Below are 16,477 nucleotides of genomic sequence, written 5' to 3' on the forward strand. Positions count from 1 at the left end.
CCTCATGCGATCAACAATGACGAGCGGCGGTGCATTATCAGTGGCAAGGTGCTCGAAGACTGCACACTTTTGGCCTTTTAACAGCCACCTTGTGCTCTTTAGACTCACTTTTAAAGCATTTCCAGTCAAGTCTCAACATGGATTTTTTTACACAGATTTTTATTTTTTGTTTTTAGAAAAGTAGAGGTAATAATCTTATCAAAAGAGGCGAAAATAAAATCTTGTTAATCTTTAAGACAACTCACGTTTTTCGACCCGAATCTCCCTTTAAGGCTAATGGCCAAACAAGTATCTCACTCTGCCAGAAATCGATCTATGGAATGACACTTACCCAGGGGTAACTGCTATAGGAGAAAGATCTGCCCTAGAAGTACGGTTGAGCTGTTGAGCTTTTTCTTGGCGCTGTGCACGAAGTTTACGCTCAGCCAGAAGATAATATGTAGCAGTCATGTAGTTGTACTCGTTTCGGTCCAATGCTCTGTAGATAAAAGCACACGTATCATTACAGTAATGCTGTAATAATGCAGTTTATGGGAAAACAACAGAGCAGAAAGACGACAATAAAAAGGATGCAGTAGACTGGACAAGTGCTCGTCTAGTGTACGTGTTTTTTTTTTAACCCTGTCTCTTTTTGCACTATTTTAAAAGCCAACTCGCCCAAATCAGTCTTACAGTGTAAGTTAGCATTTTTATGTTGTAATTGCAGGAACATAAACACTAATCACTCTTTTCATCTCTCCATACAGAATCTATCTATACAATGCAGTTTCTTTGGACAATACAAACTTTTATGAGTGTTCTAGGCCAGTCAGCCTCTAGCCATTTTCGCACACGAACTTTATGTCGAGGCAGCAATAGTACTTCACTAGAACTAAAGTGACATTGAAGTGACTAATTAAAGAAAACTTGTTAACATTTTCATTGTCCACTTGAGGACTGGTTTATATTAGAAAGTTGCAGGACGTGCCAATTTAGGAGATACCCATTTTTATTTATTACAAAAGTTGCGCATCGTTTGAGATATTCATCACCAAATTTTAAGGGCGACATCGAAACTAACCGCGCTTGGTGCACAAAAACATTGCCTCTCATTGACTTAATACTAGAACTAGACGTGACAATTCCGGAGCCCTCCACTACGGCGTCTCTCATAATCATATAGTGGTTTTGGGACGTTAAACCCCACATACCAACCAACTAGACGTGACAAGGAGCTGCGAATTTAGAATCTAGGTGCATCAAAGCAGTATCTGATAAGAAATATGAGCAAGCATTTTGAAATACACAAGGAGAAAACTCACTTTTAGGGTGATGTGCAGTGCTTATCTACTGTATTCTTAAGCGATCAACAGATGTGAGAAATTATTTTGCCTGTCTGCAAGAAGAGGCACTGCGATGTCTGCCCTTGTGTTTAATGCTTCACATAAAAAGAAAATACAGTCGACTCTCAGTAAACAAAAATCTCTTAAATGAAACTGCTGCTTAAGTGGAACAACTGATTCTAATATTAATGGTTTCATACTTGAATTCTACACTCCTGTTCATCTTTCAGTAAATGGAACTTCTGTTAAACGGAGCACATTTTTTACTTATCCCTTAAGGTTCTGTTTAATGACAGTCTGCCGTATGGCTATTGGAATTTTATTGTGCATAACTTGAAAGGAACAGAGAACCACCACACACCAAATCCAAGTTCAGTAATCACCTAGCAGTAAGATGATTTGCCGCTTTTCAGAAAAAATATCGCTACAATGCACTTCATTCAAATTCTGTCACTTCCTTATCATGGAAAGTTAATAGCGTGGTTGCGTTCTGCAAGTTTTTATATTGCTCTTGAAATTCGATGAGTATTTCCAATCAAGCGCAACTTTTATGGTATTCAAAAAATGGTTATGATATGAATTGTCGTGCCCTACAACGTTCTAATACTAATAACTGCCGTCAAGATATAGTATTACTTTAACTACTGAGCTTTTGTTCATTCTAACAGTGTAATTTCAGCTGTGGCAAAGTATTTTCACCTCGATTTAAGAGTTTGATGAAAATTGAGAGCATAAAAACACATTCGCCAGAGAGTATAAGACTTTTGCATGTGTTTTTTTGCGCTCAAAATCCTCGTCAACTATCCACCATCTTGCCAAATTTCAAGTTTTGTTAAGCTTTGAAGTTTGTGTGTGAAAATGACAGGAGCCTCAAATGTCATAGGATTTTTATTAAAACTCTGTATTACTGAGAGGCTAATAACTAAATCAAGTATAATCAGTACCACAATGCTTGTCATCTTACAGAGAAATAGCTTTGCCTCTCACATAACTAGTACTTGTGGCTGAGTAAGCACAATGTATACAAGATGGCATTTTCTATCTTAATGCAACAAATTGTAACCAAAGAGTTGTTCTAGCATGAAGCAGCAAAATGTTTGGACCAGACTAGTTGGTATTCCATTTTGAAATGGTATTCTTGTGAACAGACACAAAACACAAAAAAGAGCAAAAAGACGAGCGTTCTCTAATTATGCACTGTTCATATTGAAACCCTTACAAGGATGGAGGTTAATTTATTACTTACTCAAGAATCTCATCCTTGCTTGCAATGCAGCCGTTAACCATTTTCTGTATTATGTGTGAGTGGTCCTCTTCGGATAGATGCTCCCTGTGGATAAGAGGCAGGTGGTCAGCAGGCTGTGGGGCATCGCCTGTAGCGAGCCATGGGTCAGCAGCAATTTCCTCCAAGCTTGCACGCTTGTCCGGATCGCGGATAAGCATGCGAGCTATCATTCTGAAAAAAAAAAGATCATTATAACATAACAGTAAGATGCAATATAAACAGACACTCAAAAGCATGAAAACGTACGCAACACACAGGAGTGCTGCCTGCTTAGACATGTGTTCTTCTGAACAGTAACACAAGTAAGTCACTATCAAATTCTTTTTTTTTTATTCAAAAAACTGATTTGATATTTAAAAAAAGAAAACAAAAAGACGTTGGTCTTAAAAACATTGTTGCACATCTGGACCAGCTAATCACCTGTGAGCGATGTCCTTTGTAATAGTGTGAAATAAAATTGCAACTTCTATATCATTACAGATAGTACATAGTCTAAAAATGAAAATAGTCATTTTCCTATAGAAGTATAATGAGATATGGGAGCACAGTAATGAATGCAATTAGATTTATACCTAGAGGTCCTAGTTGAGGTATTTTACATGAGGATGACGTTTATCTGTAGTGAAAGAGTGATTCGATAGCAGTCTTGAATTTATGTGGACGAGAGTGGTGCATGGCAATAGTGCACAAATAGTTCCAGCCCCGTGAGGTTGAAAAAAAAGAAATGAACCAAGATGAATCGTAGTTTGTGATGGAGAGGTTGACTTGTGCAGCTAGACGGGCAATGAATCGAAAGGGTAACTGCAACTTCAAAAGGATCATAATAAAATTGCAAGAAAGGCAGTAGAGACATACGCTGTTGAAATTCTATGTTAGAAAAGTGACCAAAAGGTTTAAGCTTGGAAACATTTAAATGGAAAAAACACAGGGAGTACATCAGGGTGTCTACCAATTTAATTTTTCCCAATTCCCTGACTTTTCTAGATTTTCCATGATGATTAAAAGTAAATTCCAAGACCGTCACATCTGCTTGAAAGCACCTGTAAACTAGAAACAAAAGAGGATGACCTTAATTTCAGATCTGGTGGTTCCATGCCACCAATTTACGAGGTGGGTGCCTTCCCAAGGGACTGTAACATCGTTCTGCCGAGGACCAGGCTGGAAGTGCACTTGTACCTATTTAACCAGTAGGTACCGGGTGCTGCAATTCTCTGCCACCCACAGTAGCAGTGGAGGCTCAACTATTTCTCCAAAGCTGTGGTGGGTTAACTTCTGCCCAGGGGTCTTCGGAGAACCTTATGGGGCTACTTTTTGAGATGAGCACCCAGAAACAACTGAGCACTAGGTCAGTGTATTCCTCTACCCATTGGGAAAAACTGGTGGGTTCCCGGTCGGCATTGGGAATCGAACCCGGCACCTCCCGCATTGGAAGTTGATGCTCTAATCATGCAGCCACCACTGTGGTCACTGGTGAAGAAAAAAAAAATCAGGTGCTCCCTTATACATAAGAAAACAAATATGCCACATGGACTCGGAATGTTTCGAGTGCGTACATTCTGAGTGTGTACGATTAATATGAAAAAATATGTATATTTGGCCAAAATAAAACCCCTCAGCCAGGCAGTGAGCAAGTTGGCTGTTTCACTTTTGGAAGAACCACGAAGTACACACACATTAAAGGGACCCTGAAACACTTTAAGTAATCATGGAATGGATTTAAAAGAGCTCGTTGCCTCACGAATTCAACACCGCAAAAATTTAAAAAATCTGTTCAGCATGAGCGGAGTTACAAAGATTTATCGCATTCTCTCCGCTCTCGTCTCGACGAAAGCACTGAAAGCTATAGAGGGAGGGATGGCATGGGCAAAGAAAATACTTCACGCGCGCCTTGTGACCTTGACCACTTTTTCTTTTTTTTTTCTTCGAATACACAACTTTTTTGGTGTAATCGTGCGCGTACCCGTGGACAAGTCGCGGCCTCTTGCGATGATCCCTATAATGACCGAGTGCGCCATATTTATAACAGCCAATGACTGATAGATGGCCTTCTAAGGGTGATTTTTTAGCTTCCTGCGTCATTTGATGAGAAAAGAGAAAGCATTTTTTGCTGACTTTTATAATTTATTGTGAATTCCAGGCCGCGTGTTGCGCTGTAATATTGTTACGAGAAGGAGACCGACTCAGAGGGGTAGTCACCCATGTATTTTCAGCCTGTTAGGCGAGCAGCGCCAGCCACACAGATTAGCTCACGCCAGTCTATCTGCTTTGTCTCCTTCAACTCCGTGCACTGGCACGTAGCAATATTCAACTCGCATGTTCTCGGAGTCTCTACAACCTATAGGCAGCATTTTCTGACCAATCTCAAAAAGTGTTGCAAGGCCCTTTTAAAATTAACAGCAGCTGCAAGCTTGAAGGAGCCCGGCGGCGTGGTGCGACAACCCAGCTAAAGCTGCTAGGAAACACAGAAGTGGCACAGTCTTGCGGAATCTGTAAAAAGAAGACATGGAAGCCTGGCTGGTTACGCCACTAGGGTATATTCCAATTCAGTATAATGGCTATAGCCCAGGCCGTTTAGGGTGTGATTGGACTCGATTTGATCCCATCTGATCTGACCTGGACTGCTGTATTTACTATTGATTTGTGTCACTGCCTAATTTGCACATCTCTAAAATATACTTTTCAACAAAAAAGAATAACGACTACTAGTGTATTTTGTGCACCTTGCTTTGACGACTAACAACATCACAAGAATAGAGCCGTTCTGCAAAATTTTCTTTCTTTATTTCTTTCTTCTTTTAACAAGACAGTGTGGGGTCTCGAAATGAGAGCTCGCCCTCGGAACAAACACAGCAGACGCAGTAGAACCAAACCAAACCTCATGTACATTTAACTACTTTTACATCGGCAATATTACCAGTCAAATGAAATACATCACTAGTGATCAATATGCTAAACAACGTTATACAATATTCCAACACACTTAATATAAAGTAATGCGAAGGCAGCACCGCCGATGTTCGACTCGCCGTGAAATACCCACAAAAGACAGCCCGCGGTTGCCGCATCCCGTGGGACACCGTCAGGAGACGAACATCCACACCAGCTGCCACGCACCAAGAAGACTCCCCAACCTTTTCTTTGTGGCTACCTAACCTCACCGCTGGGCGTCAGTGCTGGCACTACCGCGCTAATTTTAACGATGATGGTGAACCCACGCGAGCACCGCATCACCTACCGCTCGATGATTGTTAACCCTAAATGCAGCCTATCTACGAGACCGAGGCACAAACAACTTTACAGGGGGTGATAGCACCCCAAAAATGAGCACATCCATGTTGGTGTTTTATTTCTCTGGGCTATGGCAATTGAAGTGCGATGAAAGTCCTCAAATGCTTGTAATGAAAGCTGGCGGTAGCGTTTAAAGTGCTGACATTTCAATATGTGGTGACAAGAAGAAGTCTGTCAGTCCGCAACAGCTTCCTCGATTCCATAAATGAATCATGGATGCCGGCATTTTACCTTTCTTTATGTACACTTCAATGGATGTGACGCTAAGAAATAATCGCATGTTTAATAACACCATCTGAAGAAACTGAAATGAGAACTTTAAGCTGAAGTTACCCAATGCCACCCTTTAAATGCGAGCTACCAGCGATTAGTGTGTAACTGAGGACGTTTGCGGTTGCATCACCAATGGGTATGACATAGCCCAGTAGGTATTATATAGCCCGGCAAGCCTCTGCTAATGGCAGTGCTAGCCTAACCAGGTCTTCAAGCCAAGCTGAAATCATGGCCAAGACAAATATGCATGAATTCCCAGACGTGAGTAGTATTGTGGTTCAAAAGCCACATATGCCGTGTGATATAAAGAAGCAACAGACATAAAAGTAGAGCACGCACCAAAATAGAGGCTAAGGAATGCTTTAGTAGAAACTAATTATTGTTACTAGAACCAAATTTCGCAAATAACCTGTTTTACTCATGTAGATTGTGTGCTCTTCACAGAGGTGCTACAAAGACTCATTCTATAACTGAACAAATTGCCTCCCTAATGTTTTTTAAAGCTCGACAGTGCATTTGCGTGTATGTGCGTGAGTGTGCCCTCCAAGTACAGTAGACTCTCGGTAAACAAAAATCTTTTAAACAGAACTGTCGCTTAAACGGAACGACTGCCACTCAAAAAATTGGTTTCACATACTTGCACTCGGCACCAGTGTTCATCTCTGAGTAAACGAAACTTCTGTTAAATGGAACACATTTCCGTGATCCCTTCAGGTTCTGTTTAATGGGAGCCTACTGTATGTATGCTGCGTTGTTTTACATTAACTTCCCTTGCTGCCTCCCATACACTTTCCCTCAATGCCTTTCAAGCTTACGAATCCCAAGGAAGAGTCGCAATTCGCCAGTGGAAAGAAGCACGTGACTAGGTTTGTTGAATGTTTCCTAGCTTTCGTCTACACATTGCCTCTGTCGTGTGACGCTGTTTACATAATTTGTGGGAATTGAGTTCTCATGTCCCGACATGTCTGCCCTCCTTTGCTGTCTGCCGCACTGGGAGAGCGGAGTGACGTTTAACCCCCTCACCCGGTAGCAGATGTTGACTGTGGCGCCGCGCGCGGAGTCTCCCGAGAGGTTTTCGCGCGCTGCGTCGGGAACGGGCAGAGAGATACCCTCTGGGCGTACAGATGGTGAGCCACGCAATCTTTCTGTCCGTTAACCCCCGTCGCTCGGGGCTCGTCGGACTTCGCTGAAGGCGCCTCGCGCCCGAGGCAAACGCTCACCTTTTGTTGCCCCACTGCATATGCACGGTTGAAGGGTGGTACGATGTCCTAGTGCGTGGCCTAGCTACGCCGACCCGTCTCCCTCTGAAGCCAACGCAAGCGCCTTCGCCCTCGCTCGAGCAACCGGGCCTTGGTCCCGGTGTCTCCGTAAATCACCTTTACCGCGGAGACGTGCTCGTGATACCCAGTGTAGTACCTTTATGCCCGTGGCGTGGATAAGCCTATTTACTTTCCCGCCGCGCCTTTGCAACGGGCTGTACTGCGTTTGGTGTTGCCACAATAAAGTGTTGCGATTTTGAGCAGTATCGTGTTCTCGCCTCGGCGATGGTTAACGCGTGCCCTGCAGCTCGCCAAGACTGGCCCACGCTGGTGGCCGTACTCCTTCGGGATACGTGTACAACACACTGGCACCCAACGCGGTATCAAAAGCTCTAGCTTTTGACTGCTCTTAGCGAGTCAGTTCGCCTGCGTGATTCGGGCTCGTCGCAACACGTCTGCTTCGTGGCATGCCACGTTGCACAAAGAGGCCACCGCCTATATCGACGGGCGCCCTTCGGCGCTCGCCCGTGTCGTCAACCCTTTTTGTGGTGAATACACTCCTACGTGGTAGCTGATGCGCTATCTCGTGCCCCCTGTTGTTTGCCGAGAACTTGGATTTCGGTGCAACGGCCGCTCGCGGTGCCTTAGCCGATGCAAGCGTCGGGGGCGAAACAGCGGCGAAAAGGAGGAGTCCCCATGAGGACGACCTTGGCTGCTATCCAGGTAAGCGGCGCACTGCGTAGCGGCCGAGCGGGGGAACTTTCCGAAGGCCACCGTGCCGAGAGCGAACCCGTGACGCCGTGCACGTGGCGGTTGCTGCGGTCCTGAGTGGGCGCGATGCCACTCCCCCATTTGGGAGAATAGGAATCGCTTTCGGCAGCGAAGAGCTACTGAAGGCTCAGCAAAGTGATCCGTTTCGAGTCTCGGAGGGACAGAGCGCTGTATACGCTGCTTGTTCTGCGGCGGGTGCGATTAGGGGGCTGAAACAGCGTGTGTCGCTGAGTCCCCGGTGGATTCATTTTGCTGGACCATGACGGGCTCCTGCTGAAGTATATAGCCACTAACGACGAGTCCGTCGACCCGCTTAAGGTGGTTATGCCAAAAAGTCTGAGAGCCGCACTGTTGCGATCCTCTCACAACGAACCCGTGGCCGGTCACCTGAGTGGCTCCAAAGTTTTATGCAAACCGAGCAACATTGTGACCTGGCCCCGCACGAAGCGTGACTTTTATCGCTATTCCGTGCCTGTCACATCTGACGAACGGTTGAACCAAGGATTGGAAAGCCGCCCGGTCTTATGAACCGATCGTCAGTGAGCGTCCGTGGCGCGTACTAGCTGAAAGATCCCCTTTGGGAAAACTCAGCCGTGCCCACATCGCAGATCTGAAGCCCTTTGTCACGTCTGACGAGCTCGCGCCAGCGCCCTGCGGCACTTCGCGCGAGCAACGATGCACACCCGGGGCGGCGGACCGCATTCGAACCCCGCAACGGTATAATCTGAGGAAGCGGTCACCTTTTTGATTTCGCGCTGGACGGCGGACTTCTACGCAACCGAAAGCCCTCAGTTTACTGTCTAGCCTCAGTATAGATTAGCTTCTTTACAGCCTTTTCTAGTAAAGAAGTCGACCCCGCCCAGTCTGCTGCCAGTTTTTTTTTTAAGTGTTTATGTGTATTTTTATGTTTCATTTGTCTAATATTAAGAGTTATTTGTACTTTATGTTTTTTCATTTTTCTTTTGGCCAGATGTTTAGTGTCAGTTTGCTCTGTTTTTACTTTTTTCTCGTGTTCATTTCGTCTACCGCGAAGGGAGCTGTGTGTGACCTTGAGTGTCGGTGCTCGCCGGGAGAGACGAAGGACGCTTTGCGCCTACGCTCGCGCAGCCGTCCGCGGTGTGTGCGTGCGTGCTTCTGTGCGCGTGTAACTGCGTGACGCTTCAGTGCGTGCCCGTGAAGAGTGCGTCATGGCTTCCCCCCATCGACGCGGACACTGGAGGTGCTGGGGAGCATTGACCCACTGACGTCAGACCGTCTGGCTGTGCTCTGCTCTCGGGTGTCGCCGAAGAAGCCCTGCTGCCTTTCCCACTATGGCTCCTGCGCGAGGCCAGCTGAAAGTAGCTATCGCCAGGGCGCCTCGCAGCCAATTCTGGTTCGGCCTCCCTGATCACTGGAGATGCCCGGCTTCCGGCAACGTCCCAGCTCCATCATCGAGCCAGAAATGCGGGGCCTCCGAACCACAACCGAGGCGGCGTTCGTCGGACTCGCAGCTAAACAAGAGCAGCAACGAGCCATCAGTGAGCCCCTTCCGTGCCTCTAACCTCGCACTCGGGCATTGCAACCAGCGGACACTGTCACGCCCTTCCGCCCCTCCGCGCAGTGGATGCTATCCCGCTTCAGCACCACGAACACCAGTCCCACTTCCCTGTGCTCCCTTTCGCAATTGTTTTATAGTGTCATGTGTTTATTTTGTTATTTATGTTTTTGTTTCTCCTTTGTCATCATTTTTAGCAGCAGTAGCAGAGCTGGACTGAGGTTAGCTGTTGCTTATAGCAGTGTCATTTTAACTGCATGGGTGACGTCCAGCTACCTTTTGCAAACCGGTAAAGGGCAAATTTAGGAGAGGGGAATGTGGGAATTGAGGCTAGCCCGCTGCCTTTGCGCGGGCTTTGCCGCCTTTTCTGCCGTTCTCATGTCCCCACATGTCTGCCCTCCTTTGCTGTCTGCCGCGCTGGGAGAGCGGAGTGACGTTTAACCCCCTCACCCGGTAGCGGGTGTTGACTGTGGCGCCGCGCGCGGAGTCTCCCGAGAGGTTTTCACGCACTGCGTCAGGCCCCGAAAACTCTCAAGTTCAAGTGCTCACCTGTAGGGGGCGAAAAAATCAACCGCGGCGCGTTTCTGCTACAAACACCCAGAGTGCATTTACTAACCTCTCTCGCCACTCGCGCTATTGCACTTTCTTGTAGAGGCGCCTTCGTCGAGGCCAAGTTTTATTTTAAAATGATCAAACACTACATGTTTGCGTACCGCTACACATAAAAAGCATTTTGTTCTTCTAGCAAGTAGTTTTTCTTAAACATTTGCTGCATCATAAACTTTTTTTAATAGTTTTTGCTCCAGCTGACTCAATGTCAGTAGCAGCCTATCGACTTCATTATCCTCTTTTCAAAGGTAGCGGCGGCTTAATAGTTTTTGCTCCAGCTGACTCAATGTCAGTAGCAGCCTATCGACTTCATTAGCGGCGGCCAACGGTTGCGACGGCAGGTAACGGCTCGCGGTGCGTTCGGATGTGTCTCGGACTGTTTCGTTTCGCGGTAAATATTTCGAGCCTCTGCCGACCAGCACATTCTTTCTCATTCTGTTTATTTGACTCGTTCAAATGCTTTCGCGAAGGGAATTCGAGTGACTTTCGCGGAACGAAGCGACCGTTGAAGCTTTCACGGGATGAATACCCGTTGCAAGCCCGGGCCGGTGAGTAGAAACCACTTCAGTTTTTTAAGGATGGTTGCTTGCGGGGCTAGTTGGTTCATTTCAACATATGTAGTTTTCTTTTTGCCAATGACTGCGTAGGCGTCACACTGTGGCAGCGCATTGAAGTATTAAATTTTAAAATTGTTGAACGTCTCAATCTGTAACCGGAAAAACGTGCGTTACTTGCGGCGTGCATGGCTTCACGTGGGAACGAGTCGCTAACTCAATAGTTAATTCTGAAATTCTATCTCCAGGTAACACCAACCAGACGGTTGCGATAAAAGAAGGCAAATAAATCACTGTCGCCTCGCATGTGTCTTCTTAGCTAGCCCATATGCAAAAAACCTACTAGTTAATAATTTACTTCAGTCGCGTTTGAGAAACATCACATAATTATGGGTCTGGCTTTGCTATAGTGTGACAAAGGAAGCGTCAAATAAATGAGAAATACTTCTTTTTCTGCCACAGCCTCCTGGCCCACCTGACATGGAAGCAAATGTGTACAATGGGCAAGGAACCTGCTACGTGACATGCCTTGTGAAGAAGCAGCCCTGAGTGATATACGTGTTATGAGGTACCACTACATATATGTATAAAATACTGCTGTTTACTAATTAACTGAGTTTATTTGTTTACTTTGGAAAACTTCGTGCATTGATTATGCATTGGTTTCATGCATTGATATCTGGTGATGTTACTTGTTTTTCCAGACTGCCATGCAATGACAGGATGACTACCCCCGAATGTCCACTCTGCAAGCACGTTGAAACATCTGAATGTCCACTACAACAGGTCATCTCTAACCTCACACATGCAATGCCGTACTTGTGAATGTTTTACTGAGCATATCATGAACGGGTGCTTTAGATTGGCTACAATCATTGACTGCCTACCGTGGCATGGAGTCTACGCTTCAATAACGGTGAAACTGTATCACTATTAGTTAGATTGTATGGCACTGCTGAGCTCAATAACACAGGTTTTATCCCAGCCACAGTGGCCATATTGCGATGCAGGTGAAATGCTAACACGCTTGTGTGCTTAAGGGTTTGTTTTATTCGCCTGCACCACATGATCCATTTTACAAAGTGCTGCACCTCGCCATTCGTTTCAGTGGCGCAGCAATGGTATCTCTTCTAAATCTTGCCATTCATTTCAAAAAGCGCAGGAGAGGTACAGCACCAAAACTATTTCATGACTTTCCGGTACCTTCTGCTCTGACGGCGCTGGTTTGGTGCAGTCGCTCGGACAGCTAAACAAACAACATAGCATTAGACCTAGGTGCTGTACCCACCCCTATAAATGCGGCGTGTTTTGCCAAGATGTTTGCACCTCATTAAATTAAGCGAACAAAAATAAGGATTCCACCTTGTCGGCACCTTGTCATTCACTTGTGATGCCGCACCGCACAACTCCTGTTGCACAAGTTCTGAACTTCTCGTGCACAGCTGTGAACCAGTTCGGATTGGTGCAGGTGAACTAAACTGCCCCTTAAAAGATGGAAGCTGGAAAATATGAAAAATATGTTAACATAAGGGGTCAAAGCAAATGTTTCGACAAGCAGTCTTGTCTCCTGTGAGCCTACATTGTCATTTGTTTGAACCCCTGGAAACCAGAATCAATCTAAATTTGCCCACTACTGTACGACTCACGATCACTTCATAGTTGGCATGTGAATTGTCGGAAATTATTAATTGCACTACATAATGAACACACCCACAGTGATGGGCATTAACAGGCTTTCCAACATTTAGTTGTGCCTTTTGACAGTTTACCAACAACACCCAGAACTGTTTTGTCTTAATTAACTGTGTTTAGCTCATACAAGTTTACAAAAAGATGCACCAAAGCTCGTTAGACTGCACTCAATTGCTTTAGCTTTGCACATATGTTCAATGGGCTCCTAAAATAATAAACCATAAAGGGGATGAGCAGTTGCAGCACAGCTTCCTCAAAGACGTGAATGCTGTCATGAGGAGCATGATTGTGTTCATTGCATGTGGTACTGTTTTTTTTTTTTTTGGCAGAAAAACGTTCCAGATTTCTTTGTGCACATCTGCTTCTGTTTAAATTACGTTGTCATAACTATAGTGTCTACCACTACGAAGTGAAATTCTGTGCACTACGGTCATGAAAAAAAATCTAGGAAATCGCACAGGTAGTTGAAACATACATAATCTTCACTTATCTACAGCCACACTGCAAGATAGTACATATTTCAAGTCCTAACCTCTAAAAGTAACAGGGAGAGAACAACTTCATTTTCAACCACAAGTATACTGAAAAAGTGAACACAATAACAAGTGTGTAATAAATGTGACCTTTATTGATCCAGTATTCCGACAGATTCACATCATGCACCACCAATTGATTTCAGGAGTGCTTGCTTGTAAGAGAGTACTGAAGTTCTATGGATATGTCTATGCAAAAAAGAGATTGTGCTCAGGGCTGAGCAGATAGTGTGAGTACCAACATAGTGTGAGTACTGTAAGATGTTGAAAGAAAGAAGTTGCAGGTGATGGCATCCCACCGCTGCCACTAGTTGTTAAAGCTGGGGAAGGAAGAGGGTCTTTGGAGGATACGGAAACAAAACATGGTTTATGGCACTATTTACACATATTTGCAGAAAAGAAAGGTTAGGGGTTTCACAACCCACGAGCGTGGTCGTTGAACGTTACATAGTTCAGAGCGCCGTCCAGCACTCTGCGGCGGCGTTTTATGCACTGTCGGGCTCCTCCTCTCCGAATGGAACACCAATCACACACACACAACAGGTGAGGGGGATGAACATGCACGGTCCACGTGAACGTCCAATTTTGAGTTGTGAACACTGCACTGCAAGGTGGCGCCAGCAGGGCTCTTCCTCGTCGTGTGTGTGCCGTTAGTCGAGAGTTCCCACGATCCTGGCAGCATACTTCAAAGGGTCCGCCGCACAGCTCGCCCAATGAGCGGGGCGATCTGCGGTAGCCGCCGCGGTCTCTTTCAGGAAGACGCCGTCCCCGTTGCCCTCTTTCGTCGTGGCGTCGCGGCGACACGACGTCTCCTCCTCTGGCCAGCAGAGACAATGCCTGGCGGTCATAGGCAGCCGGCCGGTCGGCTACTTGACTGAGGATTAAAGAAGCGCCGCTCCGCCGTCAGCTCTGGCGCCGGTCACGCCAGCTTTCCTTTGCTTGCCGCATGGTCTGGATAATTGCTCAAATCTTCGACAGCGTCTGTCAGACTGGGCGCCGAAGGGATTGAGAGTCTCCCCAGTGGACCGGTTTACGCACAATGGCGTCTGCCCAGACGAATGGTTAGGTTAGGTTAGGTTAGGTTAGGTTACACTAGGCTGATAGTCGGCTGGTTTTTGTTGTTATCAGTATTAGGTTTTTGTTGTTATCAAAAGGTCTCGTGGCTTGCGTCAACAACTGCCGCCATATTAGTGTTCCGCGCCCACTCCTCCTGCTGCTCTCTTGTACCACGCGTGTTAAACTAGGCTGATAGTCGGCTGGTTTTTGTTGTCATCAAAAGGTCTCGTGGCTTGCGTCAACAACTGCCGCAGTATTAGTGTTCCGCGCCCACTCCTCCTGCTGCTCTCTTGTACCGCGCGTGTTAAACTAGGCTGATAGTCGGCTGGTTTTTGTTGTCATCAAAAGGTCTCGTGGCTTGCGTCAACAACTGCCGCAGTATTAGTGTTCCGCGCCCACTCCTCCTGCTGCTCTCTTGTACCGCGCGTGTTAAACTAGGCTGATAGTCGGCTGGTTTTTGTTGTCATCAAAAGGTCTCGTGGCTTGCGTCAACAACTGCCGCAGTATTAGTGTTCCGCGCCCACTCCTCCTGCTGCTCTCTTGTACCGCGCGTGTTAAACTTGGCTGATAGTCGGCTGGTTTTTGTTGTCATCAAAAGGTCTCCTGGCTTGCGTCAACAACTGCCGCAGTATTAGTGTTCCGCGCCCACTCCTCCTGCTGCTCTCTTGTACCGCGCGTGTTACACTAGGCTCAGAGTCGGCTGGTTTTGTCATCAAAAGGTCTCGTGGCTTGCGTCAACAACTGCCGCAGTATTAGTGTTCCGCGCCCACTCCTCCTGCTGCTCTCTTGTACCGCGCGTGTTAAACTAGGCTGATAGTCGGCTGGTTTTTGTTGTCATCAAAAGGTCTCGTGGCTTGCGTCAACAACTGCCGCAGTATTAGTGTTCCGCGCCCACTCCTCCTGCTGCTCTCTTGTACCGCGCGTGTTAAACTCGGCGGATAGTCGGCTGGTTTTTGTTGTCATCAAAAGGTCTCCTGGCTTGCGTCAACAACTGCCGCAGTATTAGTGTTCCGCGCCCACTCCTCCTGCTGCTCTCTTGTACCGCGCGTGTTACACTAGGCTCAGAGTCGGCTGGTTTTTGTTGTCATCAAAAGGTCTCGTGGCTTGCTTCAACAACTGCCGCCATATTAGTGTTCCACGCCCACTCCTCCTGCTGCTCTCTTGCTCCGCGCGTGTTAAACTAGGCTGATAGTCGGCTGGTTTTTGTTGTTATCAAAAGGTCTCGTGGCTTGCGTCAACAACTGCCGCAGTATTAGTGTTCCGCGCCCACTCCTCCTGCTGCTCTCTTGCTCCGCGCGTGTTACACTAGGCTGATAGTCGGCTGGTTTTTGTTGTTATAAAAAGGTCTCGTGGCTTGCATCAAACACTGCCGCTGTATTAGTGTTCCGCGCCCACTCCTCCTGCTGCTCTCTTGCTCCGCGCGTGTTAAACTAGGCTGATAGTCGGCTGGTTTTTGTTGTTATCAAAAGGTCTCGTGTGTTGCGTAAAAAACTGCCGCAATATTAGTGTTCCGCACCCACTCCTCCTGCTGCTCTCTTGTACCGCGCGTGTTACACTAGGCTGATAGTCGGCTGGTTTTTAATGTCATCAAAAGGTCTCGTGGCTTGCGTCAACAACTGCCGCCATATTAGTGTTACGCGCCCACTTCTCCTGCTGCTCTCTTGTACCGCGCGTGTTACACTAGGCTGATAGTCGGCTGGTTTTTGTTGTTATCAAAAGGTCTCGTGGCTTGCGTAAACAACTGCCGCAGTATTAGTGTTCCGCGCCCACTCTTCCTGCCGCTCTCTTAGACCGCGCGTGTTGAACGAGGCTGATAGTCGGCTTGTTATTGTTCTTATCAAGAGGTCTCGTGGTTTGCATCAACTGCTGCAGTATGAGTTTTCCGCGTCCACTCCTCCTGCCGATATCTTGTACCGCGCAGGTTAAACGATGCTGCTAGGCAGCTGGTTTTTGTTGTCATCAAAAGGTCTCGTGGCTTGCGTCAACAACTGCCGCAATATTAGTGTTCCGCGCCCACTCTTCCTGCTGCTCTCTTGCTCCGCGCGTGTTAAACTAGGCTGATAGTCGGCTGGTTTTTGTTGTTATCTAAAGGTCTCGTGGCTTGCGTCAAGAACTGCCGCAGTATTAGTGTTCCGCGCCCACTCCTCCTGCTGCTCTCTTGCTCCGCGCGTGTTAAACTAGGCTGATAGTCGGCTGGTTTTTGTTGTTATGAAAAAGTCTCGTGGCTTGCGTCAACAACTGCCGCAGTATTAGTGTTCCGCGCCCACTCCTCCTGCTGCTTTCTTGCTCCGCGCGTGTTAA

At 46.6% G+C, this 16,477-nt stretch overlaps 1 protein-coding gene across 2 annotated transcripts in view; it reads right to left on the minus strand.

Moving 5' to 3' along the window:
* Nucleotides 1-16,477, minus strand: part of Snrk (SNF related kinase) — a 153,749-nt gene that overhangs the window by 18,997 nt on the left and 118,275 nt on the right. For both annotated transcript variants that reach the window (XM_037428719.2, XM_075884799.1), the window contains exons 3-4: nucleotides 2,569-2,778; nucleotides 332-478 (exon numbers count right to left, since the gene is read on the minus strand). In XM_037428719.2, coding sequence (XP_037284616.1) covers nucleotides 332-478; nucleotides 2,569-2,778 — 357 coding nt within the window. The remainder of the gene's footprint in view (nucleotides 1-331; nucleotides 479-2,568; nucleotides 2,779-16,477) is intronic.

This window comes from Rhipicephalus microplus, unplaced genomic scaffold (genome assembly GCF_043290135.1).
Source record: "Rhipicephalus microplus isolate Deutch F79 unplaced genomic scaffold, USDA_Rmic scaffold_48, whole genome shotgun sequence".
NCBI lineage: Eukaryota > Metazoa > Arthropoda > Arachnida > Ixodida > Ixodidae > Rhipicephalus > Rhipicephalus microplus.